Raw genomic sequence first — 13,666 nt, forward strand, 5'->3', positions numbered from 1 at the left:
TTTTGCCTTAAACATATTTAAAATTACCTTTAAAATGGTGACAGCAAAAGTGTCTCTTACTGAAATGACACCAGAAAGTGATTCTGAATGACATTGAAAAAATCATAAAATAATTTCAGAATCCTTACCATATGTTTATCAACGCAAATGCACATACAATTATGTCCAAGGAGTCAGGTTTCATGAGACTTTTTGAGCATATTTGCATTTGGTTTTTAGCATGTGTAGTATTTTTTTCAAATAACATTTTAACATTTCTGAGCACATATATCATTACATCCTATACATTTTTACAGATGGGAGAATTTAGCCACTTAATGTCTAGATTCCACAAGGAGACGGATACAAAAAAGTGTTCTCCATTTAAGCACTTTGTACAGTAAGAGTTTCTCAATGAGACTGTCTACTAAATAACTTAAATACGAATTTAAGTTCGCCGTGGTCTCCAGTCAACCACGCACTCTTGTTTCTGTTATTGTCTGGCACACACAAACAAATCTGTTTTTAATCCATGGCACTATTCAATTAATTACTTTTATATAAAAGTAATACAAACAAATAATAATTATATAACAGTTATTTTATTCATTTCAAATTATTTTTTTTCTATAGTGTAAAGGACATTAGATTTTCTACCACAATCAATTACAGATGTACTCTTCCCTTCCACCTCCTAGCATGAAACCTGTTGTACAGATCCGTTGCCACCAGTGCGAAACTGCGAATAAACGACTTAGTTGAACAAGTCAGTAAAAACTGCAGGTGCTCCGGAATAAGGCTTTCGCGAGCATGTCCGATTGGCGCAAACGAGTTGCCGTAGTTGCAATGGCACTGTTTGTAATATTTGCAGGACTTAGTTTTATAGTTATCTGTTTTATTGTTCGTCTTTGTATTGTAATTCGTTCTGGTTCAAAATGTAAACCAGGTGAGAAAGGTCCCATCTGCGTGCTTGTCGTTGCTGGATCAGGTAAAAATATTTTAAACTAGCACAGTATTTTTGAGTAAGCTAACGTCGATAGTACTACTCTTCAGTCAGCTAGCTGGCATTACCGACGTTAGGGTGAAAGTCACCGAGCAAAACATTAGAACGAATGCATGTCGTTATCAAGTACTTAACAGCTGTTATTGAAAATGCTTTAGATTTAGCTGGCATTTTTTCGATTTAAGGCCGACGTGACCAATGCGGGAGCTCGTATGGTCTGGCATCCGTACTTAACGGTTAACGTGTGTATTTATGATTAAATATGGGTTAGGGTTACCCCTTCAACTTAATCAAATAAATGTATGCAGTTACATTGGATCCCCAAAGTTGAATAGTAACATACTGTACGGATAGAACCTTATTATCCTAAACTTAGTTGACACCTTACGTTTCTGTTGGCGATTGCTTAGCTGTGGTATATGGGCTATAAACCACACCCCTTCGTGTCTTATGCTTAATTATAGTGTTTAGGATACTGTAGTGTACTTCGATGCATATGAGTTTCCCCAGCAATATTTTCATTTTGAAATTACCGGTGCAACATTCTTCCTGCCTGATAACGAAAGGAAAACCGGGTATAATAAAGTAGATATGTTTGACTTATTTTTAAGGTTGGTCGATAAAATACGAAGTTACAGAGATTACCTCCTCATTTGAAATGAACCAGAGAAGGTTGAAACCACGCTGGTATACATGAGCCCATCAATGTGCTTAATATTGTGTAGCTTGAAATCAAATATCCTTTATTTGGCTCTATCTTGTGGTTAGCTGAATTACAGCGAAAACCGTTCACACTCAAAAACAACTTTCCCCGTGTAACTTACTTTCATTAATAAGTTGAACTTTTAGTTGACCAGCTTTCAAAAGTTGCAGATACTGCGGTTTTTGATCTTTTAAAATTTTTTATTTAGATGGCACTTTGTTTTCCTTAATTTTTTAAGTGCTTTGGTTCTCACTTGAACTGTTGATTATTTAGGTAACCAGGAAAGAACAGGGATTTCACCTGCCCTCGTCTGCCGTTGTTTAATCAACTAAATAGCCTATGCAAACATTCACTATGTATGCTATGTATTGTATTATACTAAAAAGCTCCTTCCCAAACCAAGGTAGATAATAAAGGCCCAATGTGCTTTTAATAAAGGTCCAATGTGCCAATCTTTTTCAGAGTTTTCTCAAGGCATCACTCTTGTAAAATATTGCTTCTAGCTCTAGCTTACCTGTTAAGATAGATAAGCTCCTAGTTTTACCATTGACCTTTAAGTTGTATTGTGTATTTGCAGGAGGACACACCACTGAAATCCTGCGTTTGATGGAGAGTCTGTCTCTGTCCTACAGTCCTAGGCACTATGTCATTGCAGACACAGACAAAATGAGTGAAGACAAGATTCGCACCTTCGAACGTTCAAAGAAAAACACTGGGTCAGAAGGCCAGGTAAATCAAGAGGCTTTGTTGAATATTTCCGATACTATACAGGCACAATTGCAAAAGGCTCCAGCCAATGGAGCCATGATGCTGTTCTCCATGCTCCAGTCTGTCCGGCAGTACTAGTGCATCAAGGTTCATTCCAACAGAGTCCTAAACAGATTCTGTCCCTTGGCTACGAGATGTTAACAACACCTGCTCTACCTTTCCCACAGTCTGTCCACGCTGTCTACCTGACCATATGCCTTCCACAGGTCTTTACCCACTCGAGAAACAAACTCATACACACTCCACTGTCACTTCTATGAGCACACTCACCTGTACATATGCACCTGTTCACGCCTACCTTGCTGCTATAGCCCTTCTGACTATTAGTTTGATTATACCATTGCAGTCTTTATTCCTCAACATACACATGGATTGAAGTACTTGCACTAATCTGTTACCTTGTTTTTTAAATTCCTGTTCATATTTTCCATCCATGTTTTCATTGCATTGTTGGGAAATAGCTCTCAGATATGACTTTTAGTGTATTATTTTACAGCTATAGTATCTTGTGCATGCAGAAAATAAAAGTTCAACTTCAAATTTGTAATCATTAAACCAGCTGTGAAACATGGAAATATGGCTGTTTGGGAACCTTTACTCTATAAAGATGCTTATTAGTTCAACATTTGGGCCTACATTAAAAAAAAAATATTGCTGATGAAAGTTTTGCTTCGTATTTCTTAAATTCTTGGTTTGGAGCCAGACCCAGTTGCAAGTCCCAGTCTCACCAGCAGATGGAGTAAATCCCTTTCACATTCTGTATAGAATAAGTTCCCGTCACAACTGGGAATAACTATATGTCTTTTTTGGTAGTAACCATTGCTAATCTGGTGGCTCACCCTGCTTTACATGGTGTATTTTATGGCATACGTTATCCTATTATTGATGTTTTGAGATTTAGCTTAATGATTGTATCCCTCCCCATCCTTAAGTTCACCCTCCAGCGGATACCTCGTAGCCGGGAGGTGCGTCAGTCCTGGAGTTCTTCAGTGGTCAGCACTTTGAATGCACTGCTCTACGCCGTTCCTCTGGTGTTCAGGCTCAGCCCAGACATGGTAGGTTGAATCAGAATGTGTTCATGCTTTTTAGTCATTTAGCAGATCCTCTTATCCCGCATGACTTACCGGAGCACTTTGGGTTAAGTGCCTAGCTCAAGGGAACAACAGGTATGGCTCACCTGGTTGCGTCAGGGATTGTGATCACATCCGAGCAGACATGGTAGGTACGGCTTGTCCGTGTGGTACTGTATCCTGTGCCGTACTGTTTTGCAAAACGTCAGTTCAGTGTTCAGTGTGGGTTTGATTCCCACAAGGGAGCCGGATGTTGGGAAATGAATGCTCTCACTGAACATGAGTATCTGCAAAATGACTTAAAAGAAATTGAGTGCTGTGGAAGAGTATGTGCTGCCTTTCTGATATTTTTTATATATACATACACACACACACACACACACACACAGAGCAGAATTCATGGTTCCTTCTAACATGGCAAATTGTCCAGGTTCCGGCAGGGAACAGGGAAGGAAAGTGTCTGGTACAGTAATAGTCGTGACTCTTAGGAGGAAGAAAGAGGGTTGTGTTGGTTTCACTGCTGGACTGAACAGAAAACCAGGGTCTCCTACTCCCTCTCTCCCTCCCTTTCTTGTTCTCCTGTCCTGCCTCCCCTCTCCAACAGTCATCCCTCACTCGAGCTGTGTTGTGTAGTCAGGCTGGGGCAGTGGGCTGAGCAGAAGGAGAAGGGCCTTGTTCACAGGATGTGGCAGCACCTGACTGGTTCCCCACTCAGCCAGCTGACTCCAGCCTGATTCTGCAGCCCAGCTCTGGAAGAGGAGCAGGGGGAGAGAGTATCAGGTTTCCCCCATGTCTCTTGGGACACCGGGGATGGAGGGAGGAAGGCAAAGTGGGGTTTAGGGCGGAGCATGACCAAGCAAACACTTGAGTCTGCAGCTAGTGGCTAGAACAAGTAGTATCTTAAGATTGTAAGATCATTACATGCCATGGGTGGCAACCTCTCTGCCCTTAAGAGTAATAATTAGCCACTGTCCACTTACCTCTCAATGGTGTCATTCTCTACTTTCCCGTGGAGCCGCCTATTGCAGTGTAGGATTCAGAGGTCGTTTAAACAAGAGCCAGTGATTCATATGGGGCTTTGGGATTTCCTGGGATTTTTACCATTTATCATCGTTAATATGTTCTCTTCAGTTTCACTGGATTTTATGTGGGAATTATGTAGGCCTTTTTGACATCCAGTGGCTGACATAATTCCCTATTGGTCTTGAACCTAGATATTATTGCCCCTGACTAATCTTTCTCTGAAAAAGTCACTATTTTCTTTATCCAATCATAATAGAATATCTTGTAATATATCTTTGTTTTGTCATTTGCGTTGTTGGTATAGTATGACTGGTGACTATTGGTCGTTTGTACGGTTGTATTATAGGGCTATACATGTTTTACTACTTTGTTCAACACTCCCTCTCTCCTTCAGACACGTTTTTTGTCAGCACTCAGCAGCATGCATTCTTGAGGTTGACTGAGAAGCTGACGTTTATTTGTTTTGACCAAACATGTCTGTGTGGGAGTGGTGGCAGAGGGCAGGGGGTGGTCTTAGGGAGACAGGACACATTCTGAGGAGGAACCAGTGTGGGGTCAGGCTGGGGGCTGGGAAGGGGGAAAGGGAGGGGTGGGGCACAGGTTCCTGGGGTTCTCAAGCGTGTGTTGGCCATGAAAGGGCATTTGTGAGATCACACACACAGACACATTATGACCCCTATTGTTTCCTCCCACAGATGTTTCAGCACAATCCAATATGCTGACAGTGTCCTCACATTAAGAGGTTTGAAGTGTGCAGGACTTATTTAGGTTTATCTGAATTGAACTTGGCGTAACACATTGCAGAAGATACATCATTCTTACTGTATTGATGCAAGTAGTGTTATTCTCAGGCTAGTTTCGGAGGAAGAACCTTTCTTATTTGGAAAGTTTACAGCTTTCTTAATACCTGGACTTGGTCTACCCAACCACAGTGCCCTGGACTATGTTAATGTTTTACTTCATAGTAACTCTAATCAATAATCAGTTAGTTGATCTAATGCAAATTTGGAGCAAAAACCTACTGACTCTTGGCCGTCCGTGGAACAGGTTTGACACCTGTGGTTGCACAAGACCAATAAGTGAAAGTGAATGCAGGGAGAGCTTCTCTGAGAATCCAGTTGTAGCAGCAGAATTAATGATCAACCCGTGACACGAGAATGTCTGGCTTTCAGTAGCTTCATCTGATCACGGATGACATTGTATACAGTGGGGAGAACAAGTATTTGATACACTGCTGATTTTGCAGGTTCCCACTTACAAAGCATGTAGAAGTCTGTCATTTTTATCATAGGTACACTTCAAATGTGAGTGATGGAATCTAAAACAAAAATCCAGAAAATCACATTGTATAATTTTTAAGTAATGAATTTGCATTATATTGGCTAATAACTTGCGATATATGGCCCCATCCATCCTCCTCTCAATACAGTGCAGTCGTCCTGTCCCCTTTGCAGAAAAGCAGCCCCAAAGAATGATGTTTCCACCTCCATGCGTCACAGTTGGGATGGTTTTCTTGGGGTTGTACTCATTCTTCTTCCTCCAAACACGGTGAGTGGAGTTTAGACCAAAAAGCTCTTTTTTTGTCTTATCAGACCACATGACCTTCTCCCATTCCTCCTCTGGATCATCCAGATGGTCATTGGCAAACTTCAGACAGGCCTGGCCATGCGCTGGCTTGACCAGGGGGACCTTGCATGCGCTACAGGATTTTAATCCATGGCGGCATAGTGTGTTACTAATGGTTTTCTTTGAGACTGTGGTCCCAGCTCTCTTCAGGTCATTGACCAGGTCCTGCCGTGTAGTTCTGGGCTGATCCCTCACCTTCCTCATGATCATTGATGCCCCACGAGGTTAGATCTTAAATGGAGCCCCAGACCAAGGGAGATTGACGTCATCTTGAACTAATAATTGCGCCAACAGTTGTTGCCTTCTCACCAAGCTCCTTGCCTATTTTCCTGTAGCCCATCCCAGCCTTGGGCAGGTCTACAATTGTATCCCTGATGTCCTTACACAGCTTTCTGGTCTTGGCCATTGTGGAGAGGTTGGAGTCTGTTTGAGTGTGTGGACAGGTGTCTTTTATACAGGTAACGAGTTCAAACAGGTGCAGTTAATACAGGTAATGTGTGGAGAACAGGAGGGCTTCTTAAAGAAAAACTAACAGGTCTGTGAGAGCCGGAATTCTTACTGGTTGGTAGGTGATCAAATACTAATGTCATGCAATAAAATGCGAATTAATTATTTAAGAATCATACAATGTGATTTTCTGGATTTTTGTTTTAGATTCCATCTCTCACAGTTAAAGTGTACCTATGAAAAAAATTACAGACCTCTACATGCTTTGTAAGTAGGAAAACCTGCAAAATCGGCAGTATATCAAATACTACTTCTCCCCACTGTAAGCGTATCCGTATATGCTTATACACTCACCTAAAGGATTATTAGGAACACCATACCAATACTGTGTTTGACCCCCTTTCGCCTTCAGAACTGCCTTAATTCTACGTGGCATTGATTCAACAAGGTGCTGAAAGCATTATTTAGAAATGTTGGCCCATATTGATAGGATAGCATCTTGCAGTTGATGGAGATTCGTGGGATGCACATCCAGGACACGAAGCTCCCGTTCCACCACATCCCAAAGATGCTCTATTGGGTTGAGATCTGGTGAAGGTGGGGGTCATTTCAGTTCAGTGAACTCATTGTCATGTTCAAGAAACCAATTTGAAATGATTCAAGCTTTGTGACATGGTGCATTATCCTGCTGGAAGTAGCCATCAGAGGATGGGTACATGGTGGTCATAAAGGGATGGACATGGTCAGAAACAATGCTTAGGTAGGCCGTGGCATTTAAACGATGCCCAATTGGCACTAAGGGGCCTAAAGTGTGCCAAGAAAACATCCCCCACACCATTACACCACCACCACCAGCCTGCACAGTGGTAACAAGGCATGCTGGATCCATGTTCTCATTCTGTTTACGCCAAATTCTGACTCTACCATCTGAATGTCTCATCAGAAATCGAGACTCATCAGACCAGGTAACATTCTTCCAGTCTTCAACTGTCCAATTTTGGTGAGCTCGTGCAAATTGTAGCCTCTTTTTCCTATTTGTAGTGGAGATGAGTGGTACCTGGTGGGGTCTTCTGCTGTTGTAGCCCATCCGTCTCAAGGTTGTGCGTGTTATGGCTTCACAAATGCTTTGCTGCATACCTCTGTTGTAACGAGTGGTTATTTCAGTCAAAGTTGCTCTTCTATCAGCTTGAATCAGTCGGCCCATTCTCCTCTGACCTCTAGCATCAACAAGGCATTTTCGCCCACAGGACTGCCGCATACTGGATGTTTTTCCCTTTTCACACCATTCTTTGTAAACCCTAGAAATGGTTGTGCGTGAAAATCCCAGTAACTGAGCAGATTGTGAAATACTCAGACCGCTTAAATCACCTTTCTTTCCCATTCTGACATTCAGTTTGGAGTTCAGGAGATTGTCTTGACCAGGACCACACCCCTAAATGCATTGAAGAAACTGCCATGTGATTGGTTGATTAGATAATTGCATTAATGAGAAATTGAACAGGTGTTTCTAATAATCCTTTAGGTGAGTGTATAATGTCCGTATATATCTATATCCGGCCAATAGCTCATATTCAGAACGTTACTAGTCTTACCCAAGTACTCTGCACACCAGTAGTGATTTGTTTTCATGATTTCATTGTTTCTTCTGACAGTATATTTTGTCTCTGTTGCTTGTCTGGTGACTCACCCCTGATAGTACTTCAGATACTGAATCAGGAAGTGACTACACCTGATGATAAACAACCAGACAGAATGATTGACACATTTTTGGTAATGAATCAATGTGTTGGTGGCAGTTATGCCTAGGCCTTGTGCAATATGTTTGTTGTGATGTCATCAGATACTGTAGTCTGCGGGAAACCTACCTTTCCTTCTGTGATTGATCAACAACTCACAATTGATCAATGAAGTGATATTAGAATCGGATTGGTAACATTACTGCTGTTCATGTCATCTAAATATCCTTAATTTATTAGATATGATGATAATGGTTTTTGTTGGAACCTGGTCTGGTCAAGCCATGTACTAGTAGAAATTAGACTGTTGTAACATTAGCTTCTGAATGGAGCAACAAGGCTGTGAATTTGGCGAGCTTGTTTAGTGATTTGATTATTTGAAAGAAACTGCATTTTATTTCAATAGGAGAACATGTGGTTGCTTAAATGTTTTCCCATTTCATTTGTGGTAATGCTCTCTGTTTAGACACCCAACCCATCTCCCTACTGGAGATCAGGTCAATTACCAGCCATAACCCTTCTGTGTCTTCCACCTACTGTATCTGCATTACTGTCTCTGTCATTTCGGAACTGTCTCAATAACATGCCAAAATATACGCACACACAAACCTTTCTTATATTCCTGTGCGTATTAGATCATGTTCTGTGCTAGTGTTCCTTCTCTATACTCAGATTCTTCCATTTAGATTGTGGAAGGCAACATGTCTACCTAGAAAGTATAAGGACGATCAGGCAGTATGTATTAGCCTGAGCAGTGCACATACTAGGAGGGCTGACTAGTGCAGGGTCGGTGATTAATTTGGGAGGGGTGAGGGGAGTGCGATGTTTGAGTAGTGAAAGGTTGAGACATGACAGAGCGTTGGGTGAGATTTGAGGGGGAGGTTTCACACCCAGTGAGGAGGAGTGGAGGTGTTCCTAATATGTGTTCCGTGATATTGAACAGACGCTTACTCATAGTCTGCAGTGCTTACTGAACGGTCTTGAATGTCTCACTAGGTATCTGTTCAAGATGCAACTTCATCCTTCTCCTATGACTGTTCCAAAAACAGAGTATGGCTGGTGATACTATGAGAAGTTACAGGTGGATGCTGTGATGTGCGTGTGGAAATCAGGTAGGGTAATGGTGCCATAGCTACAGGCTCTATGCAATAGTCAGAAAGGGAGCCTCAGTGAGACCCCCAAACCAGTAATGGCAGCAGTAGCACAAGCCCCAAAAGACAGCTTTATGAAAGCCCACATGTAGTGTAGCCTAAGCAGCAGCCATAGGACAATATTTTGCATGTGTATTTTATGTTTCAATTAAGTGGGGGGGGGGGGCTGTTTAACATTAAGAAAAAGTATTGGTTCTTCTAGGCCTCGGCAAGGCTGTATGGCAGGTCTGATTAATGCGTAGTCCTAGAACTCCGCAGAATAGGAACATACAGGAGGTATCGTTGGGCAGCCTATATTATAACCCCATCTGGAGACCGTGCCAACACACCCACCCGCACAAACACACCCCGCACACACAAACTTACACCATACCAGGGAAAGCATGCTAAGAATGTTCCAGTCAGGTTTATGAATGCAGCTCTACAAAGGAAAGGGTTTAGAGAGCCTACGCTCTTCTTAAGCGAGGTGAACTGTGATTCCAATTCTATAAATGCCCAGTCTACTCAATCTTTGAAGCTTTCCAGGCAGAGGCAGGCAGCCACTGCATTTTTCCAGCTATATGTAATGTATGACTTCAGTGGACAGGGTTAGAAGTTTTGCATTTTCCCCCACATTAATTACATTGACATTTTAGTCATTTTGCAGATTTAGTTAGGGCATTCATCTTTAAGATAGATAAGTCAGAAAACCACATCATGGAACTCAGCTCAGTTGATTGCTTTCCTCACAATGCAGCAGTAAACCAAGTGTTTTTGGAGTTACAGGATTGAATTGCTTCTAAGAAACACTGCTACATTTGTAGTCAATTTACTACAAGTGAATCCAGTAGAGATGAGGTAAAGGAGGGGTCACAGAGTTTGCCACCAAGCTCTTTAGCCTGTGGTTTATTGGGTAGAAGGCTGACACTAAGTCTATTCAAATTCGCACCTGTGTGATGACAGATGGACACAAGTGTTTTTCCCAGTTAGGACTGTGGAGAGTAAACACTCTCTGATCTCTGAACGACATCACCTTTGGGCCAGAATGTAGTCAGCTTGTGTGCTCCTCACTGCTGGTTCACACTGACCTCACTGCCAGGAACTATAGCTGCGAGGATATGTGAAATATGTTAATGTCAGTCACGCCTGTATTAAAATACAGATATTACTGGCCTAAATCTACTACAGTTTCTCTGTCAGTTGTGGGGCCCTTTTCAGTATACCATTTTGCTATTTATTAAATTGTTTCAGTAGTAAGTATAATCAAGTCTAATCAGCCCTCACATTCCAACCCTGTTAATGACAATAGGATTGTAGCCCTAGTACGGTATGATTTCCACTATGGTGTGTGAAGAGGATATTACAGTGTTGGTTGGCGTTTTGTGTGCCCAGATTGTCTGCGCTGAGGCAGCAAACATTGTGCTAGATAATGTATCTTCCAGAACCTGCGGCCCTATGTCTCCACTCCCGTCTGTCTGTCTACGTTTCTGTAATTCCCCATCTCCCCGAATGCTGGTCCCTCAATCTGTTCAGGCCTTACCTTCCCCCTACTCCCCAGACCACACTGCTTCACTCTCCTCTAGCCCACAAGGCATGGTGATGAACGGTACTTCTACATTCTAGCTGAGGCCCGACTTGATGATTTGGAGGGCTTGTGAGGGGCTAGACGGCTCCAGGAACTCATCCCTCTTTTTCCGTCCTCTCTCTCCGTGTCTCTGTCTGTTGTTTCAGGTGCTGTGTAACGGCCCAGGGACCTGTGTCCCCCTGTGCGCGGCAGGCCTTCTCCTGGGGCTCGTAGGACTGAAGAAGGTCCTGATCGTCTACGTTGAGAGCATCTGCAGAGTTGAGAGCCTGTCCCTGTCTGGAAAGATCCTCTACCGCCTGTCAGACTACTTCTTTGTGCAGTGGTCGTCGCTGAAAGACAAATATCCCAAATCCATTTACCTAGGAAGGATAGTCTGAATAGACTGTATGGTAAAAAAAATAAAATAATGCATTCCTTGGTACTGACAACTATTTAACTATTACAAATAGGGTAATTTTGTTCTGTGATTTTCCTTATTATGTAATGGTTTGCTCAGTGCCAGGGGACTTTTGTCTCTATATTTATTAATTTGCATAAGTTGTACAATCATCTTCCTGTCCACTTAATGGTATAACAAAGTTCAGCCTAGTATTTGTTTAGTGTGTAGCCTCATCTGGCTACTATGTATTTTATTTTATTTTTTTATATGCTGACAGCTCTAAAAATAACATGGTGGGAAGACTAATGCTTCAAAACCAAAACTGAGGTTGTCTGTTTTTAAATATGTAATTATAACTATGTTTTGGATTACTTTACAAAAGAAGGTTAAAATCACTGTCAAGGGTTTTCAGTCATGTTGCAAATAATTTGTCTAAAATAACAGTTGAATGCAGTTACTGTATATTTACTGCAACACTAAATCTGTAGTTTTATTTTTTTTGTAAGAATTGCTGTACTATCTATTGAGACTGCCATTGTGTTGAAGTGCAGTTCCATTGTGATTTGTTTCCTGTCCTTCTGAACCTAAATCAGGAAGTGCATCATCTCTAATAAGGACTGTTACTGGCTCAGGAAGCGAAGGGGAAATACACAGTAAATACATTTGAAGCCATAAATGATACCCTGACCAAAAGGGCTGACACATTCAGCATCTGCCATTTAATGAAGTAATACACCACATCATAACGTGCACCCAGAAGGATGTGAACCGTGGATTTCGTACTGGTGGTGACTTTGTATATGGTTGTTGTTGGCACAGCTGGCTCAAAGTTAATTAAGGCAAAGATAATTAGATGAGCCCAAACGTGTGGCTGTAATTTAATAGGACTGGGAAGCCACGCAGAGATACTCACAGGGATCTAATTGAGAGCTTTTTAAAATGTTTACAACATGTATTTGTTCACCTCATAATTGTTTTACCTTGTGAGTGGAAATGACAAACGTTTTTGCAAGAGAAGCATAGGCTATTGCTGAGACCGACGTGACCGTTTTAAAGGGGCAAAAGGGGCTGAGCATTTATTTCTGTTTTAACTATCAGTAAACTGATCATACTTGTTAACAAGTTGAAGCAAAGATGACATTGTACTGCTTTGGGTAATGTATTTTGGATATATACCAGACATTTGAAACTTAATGAGAATAGATCATTTCAAATGCATGTATATTCTGTTTGAATTTTTGCCTAGATACAACTCGAGATGCACCGTCATGTTTTCCAGAGCAGTGTTTTTTAATCCTGGACCCAAAGGGGTGCATGTTTTTGGTTTTCCCCAAGCACTCACACACCTGATTCAAACTAAAGGCTTGATGATAGGTTGATTACGTCAGTCAGGCGTGTAGGCGGTAGGGCAACATATGATACAGCTGTGTGAGTGCCAAAAATGTTCTGCCCGTTGGGGTCTGAAGACCAGGATCAAGAAACACTTCCAGAGTGTTCAAATGAAAAAATCTCCAGAGAAAATGTCATGAAAACCTCAATTATTTATATCAACAACAGTATTTCAACTTCTTTCTAATAATAGAAATAGTGTTAGCAATTGTTATACAAAAAACATACATTCATAATCAACATTCATTACAAATCCAGGTTTCTTTGTAAAACAAACTGTTTCTTAATATTTAAAGAATTTCGTTTTTAAATTTACTCTGTGCCCCTTGAGACTATAGCTGGTTTTATATAGGAAGCATAACTGTGATCGTTTACTATCTGTCTTTTGAACACTGGTCAGCTCTGAAAATATATTTTAATGTGAAATGATTTGCTGTGATTGGATGTAAGACAAATTAGTAGGGGAATTATTCCATAATAGGGTTGGTGGTGTTAACAGCCAATCAGGATAATGATGCAGAAGAGTTTGACTCCAGCTACTCTACTAGGTGAATTGTATGTTGCGAAACTACTTCTGATGTAGAGGAATGCGTGAGGACCCTGACAAGCTGTACCTTCAAGGTCCCTATGCACACTGCACGTTGAGTGACATGGGAAGATAACTCATCTAATTCAACAACTGCTGTGTGTGTGTGTGTGTGGGCGCGTTAGGTCTTACTGAACGAATGGGGACCAAATGTCCCAATGAGTATAGTAAAACCAGAAAGAATTGACCTAATTGAGACCTTTTGCCGGTCCCCGTGAGGCAAAAGTCAATTTTCGGCTCAG

The 13,666-nt window shown here is 41.5% G+C and overlaps 1 protein-coding gene across 2 annotated transcripts; it reads left to right on the forward strand.

Moving 5' to 3' along the window:
• Positions 1 to 799: 799 nt before the first annotated feature.
• alg14 (ALG14 UDP-N-acetylglucosaminyltransferase subunit) lies at positions 800 to 12,157 on the forward strand. Of its 2 annotated transcripts, none has more exon segments than NM_001310954.1 (4): positions 800 to 967; positions 2,263 to 2,414; positions 3,386 to 3,508; positions 11,217 to 11,461. In NM_001310954.1, coding segments are annotated over 4 exon segments (648 nt in total). In that variant the 5' UTR covers positions 800 to 825; the 3' UTR covers positions 11,448 to 11,461.
• The last annotated feature ends 1,509 nt before the right edge of the window (positions 12,158 to 13,666 follow it).

Source organism: Esox lucius, chromosome 21 (genome assembly GCF_011004845.1).
Source record: "Esox lucius isolate fEsoLuc1 chromosome 21, fEsoLuc1.pri, whole genome shotgun sequence".
NCBI lineage: Eukaryota > Metazoa > Chordata > Actinopteri > Esociformes > Esocidae > Esox > Esox lucius.

What these genes read in the sequence shown, in the direction of transcription:
- alg14 (XM_010891142.3), top strand. Translation starts at nt 1,473, where the DNA reads ATGCATATGAGTTTCCCCAGCAATATTTTCATTTTGAAATTACCGGTG. An exon ending in ACACTGGGTCAGAAGGCCAG is followed by an intron (nt 2,415 to 3,385) that starts GTAAATCAAGAG and finishes CCCATCCTTAAG; the next exon opens with TTCACCCTCCAGCGGATACC. An exon ending in TCAGGCTCAGCCCAGACATG is followed by an intron (nt 3,509 to 11,216) that starts GTAGGTTGAATC and finishes CTGTTGTTTCAG; the next exon opens with GTGCTGTGTAACGGCCCAGG.